A 20,205-nucleotide genomic window follows, 5' to 3' on the forward strand; every position below is an offset into this window, starting at 1 on the left:
TTATCTCTTAAGGAATGAATATCAGTAATATGACTTATATATATTTATACATGTACATGGAAGATTAAAAACCATCAACAGTCTGAAAACAAAAGGGCCACAATGCACCCGAGTCACTTTTACTGCTGTTCTTTAAAAGGTTGTTTTTAAAAAAAATATTTCTCTTAATATTCTCATAAAAAAATTTTCACATATCAATATTGCCCCAATGTAGCTTCAAGGGATCATAACTTAACTAAATTTAAATCATTACTACATGGGAAGTTTGAATATCACTGTTTTATGTTGACTTGCTGATCTGGAGAAAATTATTCCCTATAAAAGCATAATGTGGAATTTAATCTCAATTTTAGCCCCATCCTCACCAATGTCCATAATTTGAACAAACCTAAATCTAATGATATGGGAATGCTTGCATATCAATATAATTTTGTGTCATCCTGCAACATTAAAAAAAAAAAACATTTTTAGTACATTTCCATATTAAATGTTGAATAAATATCTAATGCCCTAGCCTAGGGACCTAATTTGTACAAATATTAATCTGCATTAGTTTGGAATACTTACATTTTTTTTTGAGAAGAGGATTTTTTTTAAATATTGTAGCCCTGTAGTTTTTGAAAAAGATTTTTCAAAGATGTATTCCTACAAACCTCCATGTAAAAGTTTGAACCTTTTTTTTGGCCCTATGATACCCTAGGGAGGAGGCATGATTTGAATCAGCTCTCATAGCATTACTGTTTTTTAGAAGATTTATAAAACATATTTTCCTATACATTCCCATGTAAAACTTTTATTCCCTAGTGCGGCCCAACCATACTCACTATGAAACTTTAAAAAGTTAAGGACAACAACGACACACAAACAAATCAAAAAAGTCCAATTGAACCTTTGATTTTGGGTGAATTAATAATTTAAGTTTTATTCATGAATCATTTACCCAGCTTTTCTTGAAAGTTATATAATTATGTCATCAAACAGATGGGATCTTTGTCGCTAAAAATTCCTTATTTCCAACCTTTATTTAGGGTCTAAATAGGCTGACACCTGAGAAATTTTTCCTTACATATTTTCAAGCTAAATACAGTATGATACAGATAGATCCATGATGCAGTGTAGATATTGCTGGTCACTAAAATGAAATCTTAAGGATACTAAACAATGGGCCTCCAAAGCAAGCTGATATACCAATCCTTGGGAAACCCTGTCTGGCCATCACAGTGTCAGCTATAAAATCTGTAATTAAAGAGTCGTATCATGTACATGTGGCAAATTCCTAATAATAGAATACAAAATAGCACTAAACACTCACATATACATACCTCCAACACTATTACCCCAGGCCAACAGAGTAAGTCCTAACACAGCATTACTTATACTAAATACCACTCCAAACGTCTACAATAATTAAATTTAAAGTCAATAAAAACCACAGATACATGAGTTACAACAGGAACCAGGTTACAGGCATATTGTTATTTGTTACTCACTAGAAAAATATCAATACTGGTATTTTCTGGTGAATAACATACCATATTTACTACCAAAAGAGTCCATAATTGTATAATATACTTTCATGTGTTGAATTTGATTGTCGAAGAAAATTTACCTTTTACCCTTTGAAAAATGAAACCATGCCCTACATTGTGTTAGAATGTAGCAACAGTCAACATTGTTTCACAATGGGTGATATTCTAAGAAATTTTGACTGTGCAGAATTTATGCACAAAGCTCACCTGAATTAAGTACTATAGTACTTCTGTTCTTTATTTGCAGATTTTTCACCTATATATTCCAATGTAAAGTAAGATAATATGTTGTCTCCATCCTACCCCTGTGGGTCATGATTTGAACAATCTTAAATCTACACTACCTGAGGATGCTTCCATATAAATATTACTAATCATGGCTTTGTTTTAAAGCCTTAAAAGGTTGTTCATATATATTCTTCTGTAAAATTTTGACTGCCATTGGTGCCCCACCCTACCCCAAGAGGTCATGATTTGAACAATCTTGAATCTACACTACCTCAGAAAGCTTTCACATCTAGCCCAGTGGTTCTTGAGAAGAAGATTTCTAAATGACCTCTCCAATTTACACTTTCTTAATTATCTCCCCTTGGAAGAGGGTAAGCCTTTCATTTATATAAACTTGCATCCCCTTTACCCAAAAATACTCAGTGCCATGTTTAGTTGAAATTGGCCCAGTGGTTCTACAGAGGAATATGGAAGTGTGCAATGTTTACAACAATGACAATGAACATGACAACAACAAAAGACAATGAATAAATTTTGATTAAAAAAGCTCACTTGAGCCTTGGCTCAGGCGAGCAAAAAATACGATAGAGTTGAATAGCTCTCATTAATTTGTAACTTTGTATGAAGTTTTATAAAAAATATCATGAACCATTTTTTAAACTAAGTTCAATGCAAAATTAGGAATGGTGGGGTCAAGGTCATAGGAAATGTGTGACACACTTGAAAAGCTCCAATGAATACGTATCAGAGTGTGAATGTCTGATTAAAAATGCTAGATAATTTTTTAGATAATCTTTGGGGGGGATCAACTTTTGTTGATTTCTCAGGTAACCTTAGCCACAAATATTGAAATAAAACTGATGTTTTTGTAACACGACATTCCCTAAAGAAATTACTTCCCCAACAACTTTAAAGTATTCCAGAAAAATATGTTCCCCCATATTCAATTTATTTCATAGAAAACAGAAGATCCAGGATATTGCAAAACTTGAATATTTTCTGACTTAGGTCAATCATTACTCTTTATATGCTGGTATTTATTATATAAAAATTGCCAGGCAATATCCACAATGCCTTTTTTTTAACTTGAAAGCTATCATTAATTTTGAATCAAAGCATACAGGGATTGTCAGGGAGGCCACAAGAGAGGCATAAATTAGAACAATTTCTTAAATTTCCCCAATTTTTATGATTTTTTTTTTTTTTTTTTTTGAAAACATAGAAAAATACAATAAATTAGCTTTTCAGAAACAAACAGAAAAAACACAAAGAAATACTGATTGCGAAAATTGCAATTATCAAAGTAGCTTTTTGTGTCATTATGAACTACTTGATGTTAATTTTATTTGCTATTACTTGTTCCCAAATGAAAGTTGGCCAATCAACATCTTCAAAACCTAAACTTAAAGTTGCAGAATTAAAATTTTAAAAAAAGGAAAAACATCATGGCAATACACCTAAAAATATCTATGTCCAAATGCGTCAAGAATTCATGAAAAAAAATATTGAAGCTACATCAACACATGTACCTGTAAAATATTGACCACTTCATTGGCTACAGAATATATCCAGACCACTGCTACTACAAAACCCACATAGGCAAACAGCTGAAAACAAAATATTCATGGTAACAAATTATACTTTAGATAAGCATGAAACAAAGCATATTGATTATATGAAATACCATGTCTTATTTTTTTTTTTTTTTTTTTTTTTTTTTTTTTTTTTTTTTTTTTTTTTATTCTTCAATCACACAAATTATAAATACAAACAGTCACAGTTATATTAAGAAAAAAAAATGTGTGAAAGAATTTTATTTTTGGGGGGATTAAGAAAAGATAGAAAAGAAGAGGGGGGAAGATGGAGAGGAAAGAGGGATGAGAAAGGAGGGGCACTGAACCTTCAAAATATTAATAAAAATTGATTTTTGAATTCTTACAATTTTTCAACAATTTCCTGCCAGTGTCTTGTAAATTCCTCAAATTTACAGTTTTTTAACAGTAAAAACTTTTCAACTCTAATTCTGTCAGTAATTACATGTTTTAATTCCTCAATGCTTAATTTTATTGGATTTTTGAACTTACTCGAAAAAATATACTGTTTGATAGTCATAATAAGGAGATTTTCAAACTTGTATTGTTCTCTGTTTGTAAATTTACCAAACAAGATTGATTTCATATCGAAACAAACTAACCGGTTTAGTTTATTCAAAATCCATTCTTCAATTTCCAACCAAAGTTCTTTAACACAGAAGCAATCAACGAAAAGATGATCAATAGTTTCAATATCAGTATCACAGAAGGAACATAACGGTGAATCAATTAATTTTAATTTGTAAAGATAACTTTTAGTAGGAATTATTCTATGTAAAATTTGAAATTGTAACCATTGAAATTTAGATTCTTGAGTTGTTTTAAATGGTAGCTCAAATATTTTTTCCCATGATGCCTCACAAAATTGTTCTCCTTCTTTTCTCCATTTTATAACTGAACTTATTTCACCCTTTTTATTTTTAATGAGAAGATTATACATATCTTTACACCCTTTTTTACTCTTGAAAAAAATAAGTAAACTAGCAGGAATAAGTGGTCTGGAAATTGAAATTGTTTTGTAATCTTTAAAACAGGCTAGTCTCTTTCTCATAGCAGTTCTTAGTCCTGCATATTCAATATAATTTGTTTTCACATTAAAGTTATTTTGAATATGATTAAAACTATAAATATTACCATTTGGATCAAGGAAATCATTAATAAAAACAAAACCAGAATTAAAATAACTTTTAATAAAAATTGACCGGCCACCAATGGTGACCTTTGGATTGTACCAAACATGTTCTTGCTGGAGTGTTAAACCATTCATAGCTTCATTCTGATATACTTTAGACCAGCTAAAAAATACATCTTTCCAGAATTTATTTCTCAAGTTATTGCCTAAATTCTTAATATAATCAATTCCAAACACCCAAAGATGATTTATACTTGTTTTTAATTCTGCCTCAAGTAAGCTGACCCATTTGGCTTTTGAATGTATTACCCGTCTTATCCAACTTGCCTTCAATGATGTAACAAATTCTTTATAATCTATCATCTTTAGACCACCATATCTGTAGTCTTGAATTATAACATTTTTCTTAATTTTATGATTCTTCTTATTCCAAAGGAAATTATACAAGTCTTTTTCAAAAGCACTTATTACTTCTTCACTGGGATTTGGTAATGTTAGGATTAGATTGTTTAGTTTAGGAATTAATAATGTTTTTATTACAGTCAATCTTCCAAGAGGAGTGAGCTTTCTAGCTTTCCATTGTATCATGGCTTTCTTAATCTCTTCTATTTTTAATTTATAATTCATTTCTACTATTCCATCCAGATTAATAGAAAACTGAACCCCTAATAAATCGAAGGTTGTATTATTTGGATCAAACTTCCATCTGGAGTGATGAAACACTTCTTTTGAAAATTTCTTGCTTCCAATCCAGATCAGTTTTGTTTTTGTAAAATTTATCTTTAATCCTGAAATTGCAGCAAAATAATCTAATACTCTTGTAATTCCATCTAATGAGCTTGGAGAACCATCAGAAATAACAGAAGTGTCATCTGCATATTGTGATAACTTATACTCTTCACCATCAATGGTTATACCTTTTATGTCTTTATTTTTTCTAATCAAAATACCTAATATCTCTGCACAGAGTAAAAACAAGTAAGGGGAAATAGGATCCCCTTGTCTACAACCTCTCCCAGGACAGAAATATTTGGACACAATCCCATTTTGAATAACACATGATTTGATATTGCTATAGAAAGATTTTATCCAATTTCTAATTGATATACCAAAATTAAAAAAACATAATGTTTGGTGTATAAAATTCCATGAAATTGTATCAAATGCTTTTTCAAAGTCAATAAACATTAGAAGACCAGGTATTTTTCTTAATTCAGCTTGATGCATGATATCGTATATTAATCTAATATTTTCTCCAATAAATCTGCCTTTGATAAACCCAGTTTGGTCTCCATGTATTAACTTATCTAAGAAAATTTTTATTCTTTCAGCAATACATCCAGATGCTAATTTGTATACAACATTCAAGAGACTTATAGGACGCCAGTTTTTTAAAAATTGTCGTGGTTTTCCAGTTTTTGGAATACAAGTTATTACACCTAGTTTGTTGGATTCAGAGAAACTTTGTTTTACGTACGAGTCATTTATTGCACGCGTCACAAATGTGCCAATATCTATCAAAAAAAATTTAAAGAATTCACAAGTAAATCCATCTGGACCTGGGCTTTTATCATTCTTCATTTGTTTAAGACAATTAAGTACCTCCTTTTTTGTTACAGGGCCCTCTATACTTTGAGATTCCTCTAAGGATAACTTTGGGATATCCTTATATTCTGCTAGTTTTTCACTATAATTTTCATTCTCTAAAATATCTCTTTTTTTATATAGATTTTCATAGAATAATTTAGTTTCATTCAAAATGTCATACTGTTCAGAAACAATAGTACCATTTTTTTTTTCTATTCTTGGTATCTGTTTACTTATATAGTTTCTAGATTCCAACTGACTAAAATATTTGGTTGGTTTTTCTCCTTCATCAATCCATTTCATTCGAGATCGAATAACCTGTCCCTTCAATCTAGTCTTATGTATACCTTCAAGTTCTGATTGCTTCTTTGTAAGGGTTGCGAGTAAATTTTCCGTCAGATTTTGTTCTAAATATAGAATCTCTTTTTCTAAATTTAATTCTCTTTCGATCATCTTTTTTTTCTTATATGTTGAATAAGAAATAGTCTTTCCTCTAATTTCCATAAGTAAAATATCTAAAAATAACTGGTCATTGACAGTAAAAAATAAGAATTCATTATTGATACTACTAAGATTGACCATGTTGTATACTGGGCAAGCATACTGAGTTTTCACTTCATTTATTTTTTCCTTTATCAGTTTTAAATAATCCTTATCTGTTAAAAGGGAATTGTTAAACTTCCAAAAACCTTTGCCTTTTACAAAGTTATTTATCTTTATGGACATTACAACTGGGGAATGGTCTGATCTGTAACTATTTTCATATTGAATACAAGTAGCAGAAGGGACCAATGATTCAGAGATAAGAAAAAAATCAAGTCTAGCCTGTTTTAAAGGTGTCTTTCTCCTCCTAGAATAGCGTCTAACTTGTGTATAGTTTTCACGAAACACATCTTTTAAATTTAACTTTTCCATTAAATTCATAACTTCCAATCTTGCTTTGGGATTATTTAAATTTTTATAGTTCATGGAATCTATTTCTTTATCTAGAACTAAATTAAAGTCCCCTGCCATGATAATTTCCTGATTTGTATATAAATTTTCTATCTCATTCATCAGATTAGAATAGAAAACTGGTGTATCTGAATTAGGTCCATAGATATTAACTAATATAAATTGTACACCCTCAATAGCACAGTCTATAACTAAATAATTACCATTTTCATCATTTAAGTGTCTGTGAATATCTATTTCACAGTTATTATTAAACAGTATTGCTACTCCACGTGAATTTGACTTAAAAGAACTAAAAAAAGCCTGACAGCCCCACTGTGCTTGAATAATTTTTTCATCATCACTTATAAAATGAGTATCTTGTAGAAAATAAACATTATAATTCTTTTTTCTTAGAGTATTAAAAACATCTAATCTTTTATTTTTATCTCCGAGACCTTGGCAGTTAACTGTGAGTATTTTTAAATGGTTTTCTTTAATCGTATCCATACAGGAACATCAACAAAGAATCAAAATAGTGCCCGTAGTGAAGAAAGAGAAGGAAAGAGATGAATACAAAAAAGAAAAAAAATGTTGCATATTTACACAAACAAAAGGCTAAAGCTAACGCCAGCCGATTGAACATATCTCCTAATGGAGAAAAGGAATAAATCAATCTGTATTTACCTCAAAAAAGCAATGGTAATTCCCAAAACAATTACTATCGGAAACGAATATTGCCGAGTAAAACATGAGTATGTATGGTTAACGTATGTTTTCCCGGAAAGTTAATAAATGCAATAGTCTAAAAAAAATATTCTTAAAAGAAGAAAAAAAAAAAAAAAAAAGAGATAAGGATGGAAAAATAGAAATTTCACTTTTACATATTGTACAAGATTTCTATTTAACTGTTGTTTTTTTTCAATGTAAAATATTTAGTAAGTGTGTCTAACCGCTTTTTGACAAGTTCACTCATAATTTCAAAGCGACGGGGTCCCAAATGCCTGTCATTTTTCCTCGAAATAATAATTGCAGTATTTGATGCTTCCGCATTAACAAGTACCTTCAGCATTCGATGCCCGGCTCCATACTCCCCGTTGTCACAGTAACCATCGTGAACTCGCCCCTGTGCATCTTTGAACCTATACACTAAAATGTTATGATTAGCACAAGCATAATCTGGATTGCGCAAGACGTTTTTGTACAAGTTCCTGACTTGTGCATAGGTTTGAATTTCTGCAACCAACGATGTAAAGACATTCCCATCCTCTGTAACCGTATCACTCTTATTAACCTCAACTTCTTCTAGTTTCTCAATTTCTTCTCTGTCGAGCATCAGGAGGTCCTCGGCTCTTGGTGGTAGAACCTTATCCCGATACACAGATCCATTCGGGAATACGAGCTTGTTCCCCACAATCTTTGTTTTCACATTTTCTCTATACTTAGCATTCATCTCTTGCAGTTTCTTTTTATTTTCATTAATTTGCAGAGGAGTCTGCGGTGTGATATAAAACGGCATGTTGTCAGTTGTGCCATCTTCCCTCTTTTGGCGCATCGCTTGGAGAATAAGATCTTTGTCACTATAATTATATAATTTCCCCGTAATTGACCTAGGCCTAGAGTTTCCCGTTGATCTCTGACCGTTTCTGTGAATCCTAATAAAGCTAACATCCAAATTTAAATGCTCTTTGATCAGCTCACTCACTTTTGTACTTAGATCTTCCTGCTCTTCCTCAGCTAAATTATGCACAAGGATATTGTCCCTCATGGATCTACCTCTAAGGTCCATAAGACCTCGAGTTCTTTTCGCAAATAATTATTTTCCAATCTCAAAGTTTCAATTTCTCCAACATTATCCTCGTGCTGTTGGCCAATGTATTTAATACGATCGTCTAGGCCATCTTCATCCCATAGATCTCTGTTCATGTTATTTACAGATTGTTGCAAAATGTTTATACTGTCCAATTTACCAGTAATTGTCCGAAGGCTATCGTGGATAGCGGACATCTGAAGTGACGCCCCACTGACTTCTGACGAGAGGGTAGGATTACTGCGTGAACTGTTCTCATCCTCTCTGTTTTGAAATGGCATTACTTCTTTAAATGTTTAACTCCCAAATCACACACAAAAACTTCAAAATTACCACAGAACCGTGCTTTAAGCAGAAATAAACACCTCTGCAAAGTTAAGGGAATCACAGATTTGTCTTTCCAGCACAAATTGACTTGAACCCTCCTCGAAATTAGACCGTGACCACACTGGCCATTAGTCACGTGATATTTTACATACCATGTCTTATTAATATAAAAATATTTCAGCTGATTTTATATAAAGTTTTATTTCAAAGAATGCTGGGAAAAAAATACTTACTGGGTGATATTTTGGTTGTTCGTCATTTTTAGATGTGAAGAAAACCAGAAGACTGAGTATTATTCCAATGATGAGAACAAGAGCCCAGACAGGAAAACTGCTTCCTATTGTTTTTAATCCCACTGTCAATCAGAAATTGAATAAAAAGCTAGCAAAAAAGATGAAAATTAAAACAAGGGCACTGCAAAACAGAGAATCTCATTGCAACAAAACTGCATTCAAAGAACATATTGCTCAATCAACAAATTTATATGGTGATCATTACATTCTGAATACCATCAGTCTAACTGACCTTTGACCTATTGGCCCTGGAATTCCATGGGTACTCGCATTTCTGTACTAATTATAAGACTGAAATGCATAGTTATACTCCATATACTGTGTACAAAACTTAATTAACACTCATCACAACTCTGACCTTGACTTTTTCACTATGGAATCAATGAGCATTTTCCTCTGGCTACCATTCATCTCTATAGCAAGTGTGAGACAGAAAAGTTAATTAATTCTCTTTAAATTGTGCCCACAGCTTAGTTTACACTTAACAAAGTTTTTGTTCTTGATCTTTGAATTGTTCACTCTCACTTTTCCAGACTTGTTTTCCTTGTAATCTACCAACTCTGTAGTAAGTTTGATACAGAAAGTTCTACATATCATGAACTCACACTAACTTTGTTCCAGCCCTCTAGGTCTTCAAATATATCTATGTTTTTCTTGTCATCTATACCATCTCTTTAGCAAATGTTACTTTACATATTTCCACAGCACTGTTTGGACTCAGGGTAACTCTGACCTTAATGTTTTGACCTCTTTTTGGTCACATCTTACATCTGTATTTTTTGCATAAGATTGAGTGTACATTGTCCAATGAATCTCTACATAATATCTCCACAACATTGGTAAGAAGATACAATACTCCAGACTTTTGACTGAATAGGCATGTGTAACCCTATTGCTTGCTACCTATTTACTAGTAAGTTAGGACTGAAAGGTCAAATAGCACTATATAGTATTTCAAGAACACTGTTCAAGAGTATTTAGGACACACACACTTCACACTAGTGCTTTTTCTATTTAAATTAAATTACTTAGAAAAAGAGACAGTGTATCATGAAACACAACAACAAAAGAAGAAATTTTAAGGCTACATATAGGCCTGCTTTTATTATCAATGTCAAATACACCTAGTAAATCCCCCATTGTAAGTCTCTAGCCAGTAAAACTTGGTGCACTTGAAGTAAGAAGTAACAAACAAAAACAAGCATTTTGAGAATATTGCATTAGCAATACTAGTCCCCTACCAGCAAGTGTAATCTGGTTCCCGTTAAAAATGAAAATGCCATAAATCTGTTAAAAATCAATGAAGTGGAACAAAATGTAAACTTGATCTATAACTCATCAACGTAAATCACATATCAAAAATCAGCTCAATATCTGCAAGCATTTTGAAAAAAATTGCGGAAAACCCTTAGAAATTGAAAAGGTCGTAATTCTGTCAGAAATCAATGGAGCGGAACAAAATGCAAACTTGATCTGTAACTCATCAAGATACACTCACATACCAGAAGTCATCTCAATATCTACAAGCATTTGAAAAAAAGTGCGGAAAACCAAGTGGGACAGACTGACAGACAGACAGAGGGACAGACAGACGAACAGACAGACAGCTAGAGAGACGGACAGATAGTCCCATCTGGTTTCACTGGTAGGGGACTAATAAGTTGTCAAATTTTTTCAAATCACTAATACGGTTTTGGTCTAATTCCAGCTAAACTAATTCAGGGTACTCAATTTGATATTGATTATGATGAACAAATTTGTTTTGGTTAATATAAATTAAATAATTATGTGAAAATTCTTTCAAAATTTATCTTCTATAGTTTTCTGCCTTCTAGGAAAATAATGTACAAAACAGGCCTCTAAGTGGCCTCTAAAATTTAGGCGCCAGCTGGCGCCTTATCAAAACAAGAGGCCAAGGGCCTTAACGGTCACCTGAGTATAATACAAGAATTTAGAGGATCCATCTATACTTATAAATTAATAAATTTTGCAAATAAACTCCGAAACGGGTGCACCAGAGTTCTTACTTACTCCTCTAACAATACACTATATACAAGATGATGTCCATAAACTATATTTAGATTTCACTCGCATAGTAAGTATCGTACATTAAATTAAAAGTCTACTTTTATTTTATATAAACAGCCATGAAATAGCAAAAATGTGAGTACAGTGACGTTTCCGGTTGGCGGATCTAGATTACTGGAAAGTTTTAATGAAACTGACAACAAGCAATTGTTTATTTATTTCATAAAATGTCAACACTGATTTATTCAATCAAAGCTTGATTTAAATGATATAAAAGAAAAAGATTGTGATAACCAACTAAAAAGGGAAATGTCCAAATTATTTTTGTCATTCACCGATCTAAATATTGAAGGAAGCTTCTAGAACATCATATAGCATCGAACCCGATGTTAAAAAGAAAAACAAGGCAACTATAGCTGCAAGAACATAAAAAAAGCTTTCGTGTGAATGGTCATTGAAAAATGGCAAATCATTGATAACACTATAAGTTGTGAATATATTTATATATCAAAAGACTACTACATATATGTAGTAGGCTTTCTAATAAATTTATCAGTAAAATTTGTATATATAATTTATATTCCTATATTCCTTACTGAAAGCATCATGGCAATGAACTTGAAGTACAATTTGTACATGTACTTTGTAATAAACTTGCTTAAATGAAAAGAGAAAATTAATGAATAAGGTATTGTTCAAATACAATTAAAACTGTAAAATTTTGTGTTTTAATCAATACATTTCAGTTTTTTTTCTGAATACACGTCTTTGTATCAAATACTCGGCCTATTCATAAGGCGTTATAAGCTAATTTTCACACAGACCCTGTACTTGGGTCTTGGTTTATAAATATGTATGTACCTTATTGATATGTAAAAAAAAAAGTAAATAAAAGTATATTTTTTACATATCAATAAGGTACATACATATTTATGAACCAAGACTCAAGTACCTGTGAATTTTTAACCCCCTCCCCCCCAAAAAAGACAAAGAATAAATAAATTTATCAGTAAAATGTGTATATTCGCTGATTTTATCCTTGACGGAAATGAAATAAGAGCATCTGAAGTACAATATCCATAACATAGTATAGCAGGTTTCATAATAAACATCAATTAATGAAATTGTTATTTTTCAATTTCTTACAAAAAGGGAGGTGGATGGGGGTGGAGACATACATGTACATTTACTTCATGCGGGATTTTGAACAAAGTATTTCTTCCTGCTATAAGCCTGTAGACTGTCAGTAGAAATTACATAATATTTTCTATCGGTAGTGGTATAAATTCAATTCCCCGCGCTTGCGCGGGATTTCATCTAGTAGAGTATAAAATGAACTGAAAGGTGAAGCTTTGTTGCCCAAAAGCAAGAAAAATAGGGTGATCAGGATCAACAAAATAATTAGTCTAGTGTTCATTAACAGTTCATAAAGTAGGTTCTAATCTGTTCCCCATTTATCACTATCACCATACAGTATATTAACAAATTATCACTGATTCTGTACTATTTTAATTCCTTGATGAAATCTCTTACATTGGACTCCTTTGGTCTTTGATGAACATTGAATAAGACAAGTTATTTTTGTCTCATTTTTTATTTATCTATTACTTACAAGTCTACCTGATCATTTAAACTATAAAAGTACTTTTTGTATTATACAATAAAAAATCTTGCATAATTCTCCTATTCTATTAACCTTTCAAGTACATTATTTACAGTGATTAATTATCAAAAGTATATAGCAAAGGGGAATAACTCCTCTCAGTTGAATACAAATTAATAGCGATTCTCTGAAACCACTTAAACTTCTTTGCCACGCATCGTCACCGATTTTGATGAAACTTTGCCCATTATTACAACTTGACACCAGAAACATATATCAAATAAAATCTCGTTGCTATGTGTCTTGGTTGCTATGGTAACAGCCAGAAAAGTTGAAAAAAATTGAGATTTTCAGCTACTCTGAATCTTTATTGAGCCTTAATAAAGACTAAGAAAAACAAACAAATCATTCTCCCAAAAACATGACACCTTGTTGCCACCTATGCTATAAAGAAACTATTTAGAATTTATCTCTTAATAACTGGTAACCATGGGTACATTTGGAATACATTTTAGATGCTAAAAAATGCTAAAAAAAACGCTCAATATTCACAAATGATAGATGTTACATGATCAAACTCAATCAACAACCTAAGAAAAACAATAAAAAATACTTGACCTTAACGTAGGTCGCGGGTTTGCTGACGTCGTTAAAACTGGGTACGCAATTTATATGATTTGGGCAACTTTCTTCTGCACATTTGATTACGACGTCACAATGAAAAAGAAATCTGCAATGATTTTTGTTTTATTAAATTCTTCAGTATATCATTATTTAGCTATAACTTTTTTTGGAATTGGTAGTTTAGTGTTATATTATTTAAGCAACAACTTATCACAAATAATGAAGGCTTTTTACGATTTGTATAGTCGATACAATACTTAGATAAAACTTTTGTTGGTATTGGTAATTTAGTGAAGAAGGCTTATTCGAATGATCGGCACTGGAAATATTAAAAAAAAGTTTAATTATTTGTTATCAATCGCATCTTCTCGGGCCTTTCCTGCAAACTAGGAAAAACAAGTGGTTGTTTTTTCGGCTTGTCGGAAAGGCCCGAGAAATTGCGATTGATTTGTTCTCACTTGGTATCGCGAAACGATATGGACACAAGGTTCAACTGACCTTTTTTCCTTTGATCGTATTTGAATTATCAGTTTTGTTTTATTAAGAAAGAAGCCATTATTAAAAAAAATCGCAAATACACCTGTTACATCAAAAGATTAAATTTTATTTTTAAACAGATATTTTTTAAAATATATAGATGTACAAGTTTATCATAAATTAAATACTGCTAAGGTACGATGAAACATTAAGACAATTTTTTAGCAGCACTGACTTCCTGTTAGGGGACAACTACTTGATTTTGAGGGAGAGGGGTGGCACATTTTACGGAGTCAGATTGTTTATTTTCATTTCGATGAAGGACAGATTATTTATTTCCAAAAAACAAGGACAGATTATTTATTTCTTCTTCACTGAAAAAAGTCTGACGAGCATAAAAAAAAAAAGAAAGAAAAGAGAACATCAAAGTTGAAAACTCCCGGGGGGGGGGGGGGGGGGGGGGGTGCTAGAACTAGTCTTGGACAAATTATTGATTTTCTTGCCCAGTGGAAGACAGATTATTTATTTTCAACATTTTCGAGGACAGATAATTTATTACCAAAATCTGTAAACCCCCCCCTTGAATTGATCGTCCCCTAAGCAACAGCTTGCAATGCTGTTACCTACATAGCTTATTCGCCACTTTGCTTTCCATGTCCAACAAATAGAATTAATGTTCTAAAAAACCTGGCTGTTGATTACGTCAGATAAAATTAATTTTTAAATCCTCGTCCCATTTTCCCCTCTGAAAATGTGGTATGTAAAAATAAATATTTTGTTTAAATATATACTGAAAATATATTGTATTTAGCCGGGACGATATTTGGCAGAAATTCCTAGATTTGAGAGAGCGCCTTGCTGAATGGTCTAAATAAAAACATTTTATATACTTGAATTAAAGGAAACCGTTTTCCGCCAGCACACTTGAAAAGAAAAATATACAGCCAAATGTAAGAATACATCTAATCAACGAAAAAAAGCAAAACAAAACTAACAGAAAAGAAACGGTAAGAAAATAACACATAAAGAAATACATGTAAATTGGAAGAAATAAACTAAAGGATTGATTGTTGTTTTACGTCCCTTGCGAGAATTTTCACTAATATAAGACGTACAAAAATCCTAATCTGAAGAGAAACATATCTAATAATCATTTCATTGATATTAAATTATTATGATATGATTCATGGGCCACTTGAAAGCAGATAGACGTGAATTTCTTTTTTATAAAAATTATTTTAGCTCATATTTCTGCACTGAATACCGGATAGATATTCACGACGTCAAGCATGACGTCGCGATATTTTATGGCGTCGTTCTAAAAAATGTTACATTTTGCGATATAAAAGCAATTGTCCACATTTAAATTACGCGAAAACTAACCCGAAGACACATTAATTTTTTCACATTGATTTATTTCAAATCAATTCTTTGTTAAAATACCAAAGGGAAAACAATTTCGTCTGCACCATTTAAAAGTTATTGATATTTTTTGAAACAAAATCTTGCCTCAAAACGAGCCGAAAACGACGTTTTTCTTATATATAATTCAATAGAATAACGTCGAAAATGTACCGACAACAATGGCATGTTTGGGATTTAATTACACAAAAACGATGCAGACGAATTTTATAAAAATTTCAGAGAATATAAAACCAAGGTAGAGGATTCATATCACTAATTTTCATGGTATGTTTTCGGACACTTTTAAATGGCCTGCAAACACGCGACCTACGTTAAGTAATTAGGTATTGGTAATATTATTCTAAATATAACTTTCATGGTTGCCATGGTAACACAGTGTTACCATGCAAAATCTGTTGCTATGATTCGGTTAATGCTACTATATTGAGGAAAAACAATAAAATTCATGACTGGCACATATACATCCTTAGGATCTTGCAACACCGACAACATAAGAAAAATTGGGATTAATTGTTACTTTGCAGTGTAACCATGGAAACAACGTACTAGTTGTTTAAAGTGATATTTCTTGCTGTTTTAGGAATATACTTACCTTTTAATCAAGAAACATATTATTTGACTCACCTTGAATAGTACTTATCTGGTAGAACTAAAGTTTAATATCATATATTAATAAAGTTTGTTGAAAAATACAACACTTTGCTATGGTTACCAAGAAGAGAAAAAATTCGATTTTGTTAATTTTATGTCAATATTAAACCCTATATGCCAGCTTTTTGCATCCAGTTAGAGATTGGGTGGTAGTCAAAATTGAAAGTCAGGTTAGTTGTTCATATATATCAATCATTAAAATTTTGGGAATCTACATACAAGGGTACGTATCCAAGGAAACAGAATATTTTTCAGATTTTTATGCATGCTTTTTCGCCTTATTTCCATAGCAACGCTCTATTTAAAGAATTGAATTTGAATTTTTTGAAATGTGAAAATTAGGGTCACACCAACGCCTTTAAAAATTGATCATCAATTATATAGAAATATGCTATTTAAAAAGATAGGATAAGATTAAAACACTAAGAGAGTAAATATAAAATCCCTTCGTGGTATTAAAACCATGGCAACCATTGCCAACCTATGGGAAATATCATATTTCGTCCTTGATATATGTTACAAGGATCTCTTGTCTATTATTTGCTTGCATTTCAACCTATAATTGTTTTTATTTTTAAGTGTATGACTTTTTAAAATTAAATGAACAAAATTATTACTTTTGAATACTTTGTTTCCATAGTAACGTATATAATAGTTGATTTACCAAACATGTTTATCATGCATTTAAGACACCAGGCCTTAACTTTCACAAACAGTCATTGCCACTTGGTTGCTTTGCTGCAAACATTAACTGTGGGACTCTTAACATGTCAAGAAATGCCATTTTTCAAACTTTAGGACACATTGCTATGGTAACCATGACACGTAGCAACCAATTTCTGCCTGATTTGAGTTTACAATATTAAAGACTTTTATCATAGAGAGTTTGGAGAAATTCTGAAAGTTCAAGTCATTACAGAGAATGGCTCTTAATAGAGCCCTGGCCAGGACCAGAATACTTGACCAAATGGTCCAGATGTTCAAAAATCTTTATTAAAACTTTTACTCTTTTACCTCTGACATGCCCAGGTGCAGAGAAGATTTTCAAAGAAATACATGTAATACATATTTACTACAGATTCACTATATTATCAATAGAGCCCCCCCCCCCCTCCCTCCTAGCACCAGAACCCCTGACCTTGGGGCCATGAATTTCACAATTTTGGTAGAGTCACCCTTGCTTATCATAACTACGTATTCAATTTGTTTCAGTAATACCCAGGAGTAGAGAAGAAGATTTTCAAAGAAATAATGCACTTTCACTATATGATCTATATTGCCCCGCTCTTAAGCGCCAGAGCTCCTGACCCTGTGGCCATGAATTTCACAATTTTGGTAGAGTCGACCTTGCTTATCATAACTATGTATTCAATTTGTTTCAATAATACCCAGGAGTAGAGAAGAAGATTTTTCAAAGAAATAATGCACTTTCACTATATGATCTATATAGCCCCGCCCTAGCACCAGAACCCTGGGGCCATGAATTTCAAAATTTTGGAAAAAGCATCCTTGTGCACCATTATCATGCACTTTAAGTTTGTTTAAATAATACCCAGGAGCAGAGAAGAAGATTTTCAAAGAATTAATGCATTTTCACTACTCACTATATAATCAATAGAGCCCCGCCCTAACACCAGAACCCTTGACCCAGGGGCCATGAAATTCACAATTTTGGAAAAGGCATCAATGCTTATCATAACCATGCACTTAGTTTGTTTAAATAATATCCAGGAGCAGAGAAGAAGATTTTCAAAGAATTAATGCATTTTCACTATATAATCAATAGAGCCCAACCCTAACACCAGAACCCCTGACCCAGGGGCCATGAAATTCACAATTTTGGAAAAGGCATCAATGCTTATCATAACCATGCACTTAGTTTGTTTAAATAATACCCAGGAGCAGAGAAGAAGATTTTCAAAGAATTAATGCACTTTCACTATTTATCAATAGAGCCCTGCCCTACTACCAGAACCCCTGACCCTGGGGCCATGAAATTCACAATTTTGGAAAAGGCATCAATGCTTATTATAACCATGCACTTAGTTTGTTTATATAATATCCAGGAGCAGAGAAGAAGATTTTCAAAGAATTAATGCATTTTCACTATATAATCAATAGAGCCCAACCCTAACACCAGAACCTCTGACCCTGGGGCCATGAATTTCACAATTTTGGAAAAATCATCCTTGTGCACCATTATCATGCACTTCGTTTGTTTAAATAATATCCAGGAGCAGAGAAGAAGATTTTCAAAGAATTAATGCATTTTCACTATATAATCAATAGAGCCCCACCCTAACACCAGAACCCCTGACCCAGGGGCCATGAATTTCACAATTTTGGAAAAGCATCATTGCTTGTCATAACCATGCACTTAGTTTGTTTAAATAATACCCAGGAGAAGAGAAGAAGATTTTCAAGAAAATAATGAGTGACTCAGGTGACCTAAAAATTTAGTCGCCAATGCAAATTTTTAGTCGCCAGGCAATTTTTCTGAGGCACTAACTCTAAAAGTAAATAGAGTTTAGGGACCCATGATGTGCCTAAGAAAACACGACATGTCCACTGCTAAAAACAATTTCCTCTAGTTTTAAATTTCTTTTTGCTTTTTCAGAAAAATTGTTAAAAATGTGAAAATTTCCGGAATTTGACGATCACCAAGTCAATTTAAAATGGTCGTCAATTTGGCGACTTACTGAAATATTTTAGGCGCCAATCAAAACTTTTAGGTGCCATGGCAACTAAATTAGTCGCCAATTAGAGCCCTGTATAATTAGATTATACCAAGATTCAGTATTCTGTATATTACTTTTAGTGTTCCTATTATCAAACATTTACTATTATCAATACATGTATTACTAAAACTACTAGAAATAACTAAGAAAACTATTAGAAACAAGCATTCTAAGAGTATTGCCTTAGCAATACTAGTCCCCTATCGGCAAGTGTAATCTGGTTCCGGTTAAAAATCGAAAATGCCATAATTCCACCAAAAATCGATGAAGTGGAACAAAATGCAAACTTTATCTTTAACTCATCAAGATAAAGTCACATATCAAAAATCAGCTCAATATCTGCAAGCGTTTTGAAAAAAATTGCAGAAAACCCTTAGAAATTGAAAAGGTCGTAATTCCGTCAAAAATCAATGAAGCGAAACAAAATGCAAACTTGATCTGTAACTCATCAAGATACACTCACATACCAAAAATCAGCTCAATATCTGCAAGTATTTAGAAAAAAGTGCGTAAAACCAAGTGGGACAGACAGACAGAGGGACAGACAGACAGACGGACAGACTCAGAGGAAACCTATAGTCCCCTCTGGTTTCACCAGTAGGGGACTAAACAAGATGCTGAACATTACATTTAACTAAAAAATTAAGTCTTCATACATTCAGCAAGTAGTGCACCAAATATTTTGAACACAAGGATACTGACATACTGTCAAACCTCATTATCTTGAACTAGATGGGACCCAGACAAAATTTACCCCCGAGATATCAGGGGTAAATTACTTAAAGACATGGTTGGGACTTCTTAATCAGTTCAACATATCCATGGTATTCAAGATATCAGTGTTTGATCAGAGATACCGAGGTTCCACTGTATTTAAGGAAGAAAAGGAAAATAGTTATAGTGAAAAATTATTAAAGCTTCATATCATTAACTAATTTTTAAACTGAAACATGGTAGAGTGGAAAATAAAACCTTTGGTGGCCAGAGAAGCAAACACAAGTCCAGTGGTCAACTGTAGAGAGTTTAGATAGCGGTTCCACTTGTGTAGTTCTTCATCATAATCCACTACTGGTGTAGTAATCACCAAGAGGAAGACCATAGGGCACTAAAAAATCATTATATCTACAGTGTATTTATAGCATAATAATTGTCACAATTGATAAAAATAAAATTTAAAGAGGAACTGTTTTAATTATACTACTGGTATGGTCATCTTTACCAGAATAAT

At 32.3% G+C, this 20,205-nt stretch overlaps 1 protein-coding gene across 1 annotated transcript in view; it reads right to left on the reverse strand.

Moving 5' to 3' along the window:
- Positions 1-20,205, reverse strand: part of LOC133205155 (mitochondrial sodium/calcium exchanger protein-like) — a 48,260-nt gene that overhangs the window by 11,255 nt on the left and 16,800 nt on the right. Inside the window, exons 10-14 of the mRNA XM_061340900.1 lie at positions 19,950-20,082; positions 9,372-9,493; positions 3,287-3,364; positions 1,323-1,398; positions 1,156-1,236 (exon numbers count right to left, since the gene is read on the reverse strand). Coding sequence (XP_061196884.1) covers positions 1,156-1,236; positions 1,323-1,398; positions 3,287-3,364; positions 9,372-9,493; positions 19,950-20,082 — 490 coding nt within the window. The remainder of the gene's footprint in view (positions 1-1,155; positions 1,237-1,322; positions 1,399-3,286; positions 3,365-9,371; positions 9,494-19,949; positions 20,083-20,205) is intronic.

The sequence above is a fragment of the Saccostrea echinata genome, unplaced genomic scaffold, assembly GCF_033153115.1.
Source record: "Saccostrea echinata isolate AGI-Se365-2 ecotype Australia unplaced genomic scaffold, CSIRO_AGI_Sech_v1 ptg000054l, whole genome shotgun sequence".
NCBI lineage: Eukaryota > Metazoa > Mollusca > Bivalvia > Ostreida > Ostreidae > Saccostrea > Saccostrea echinata.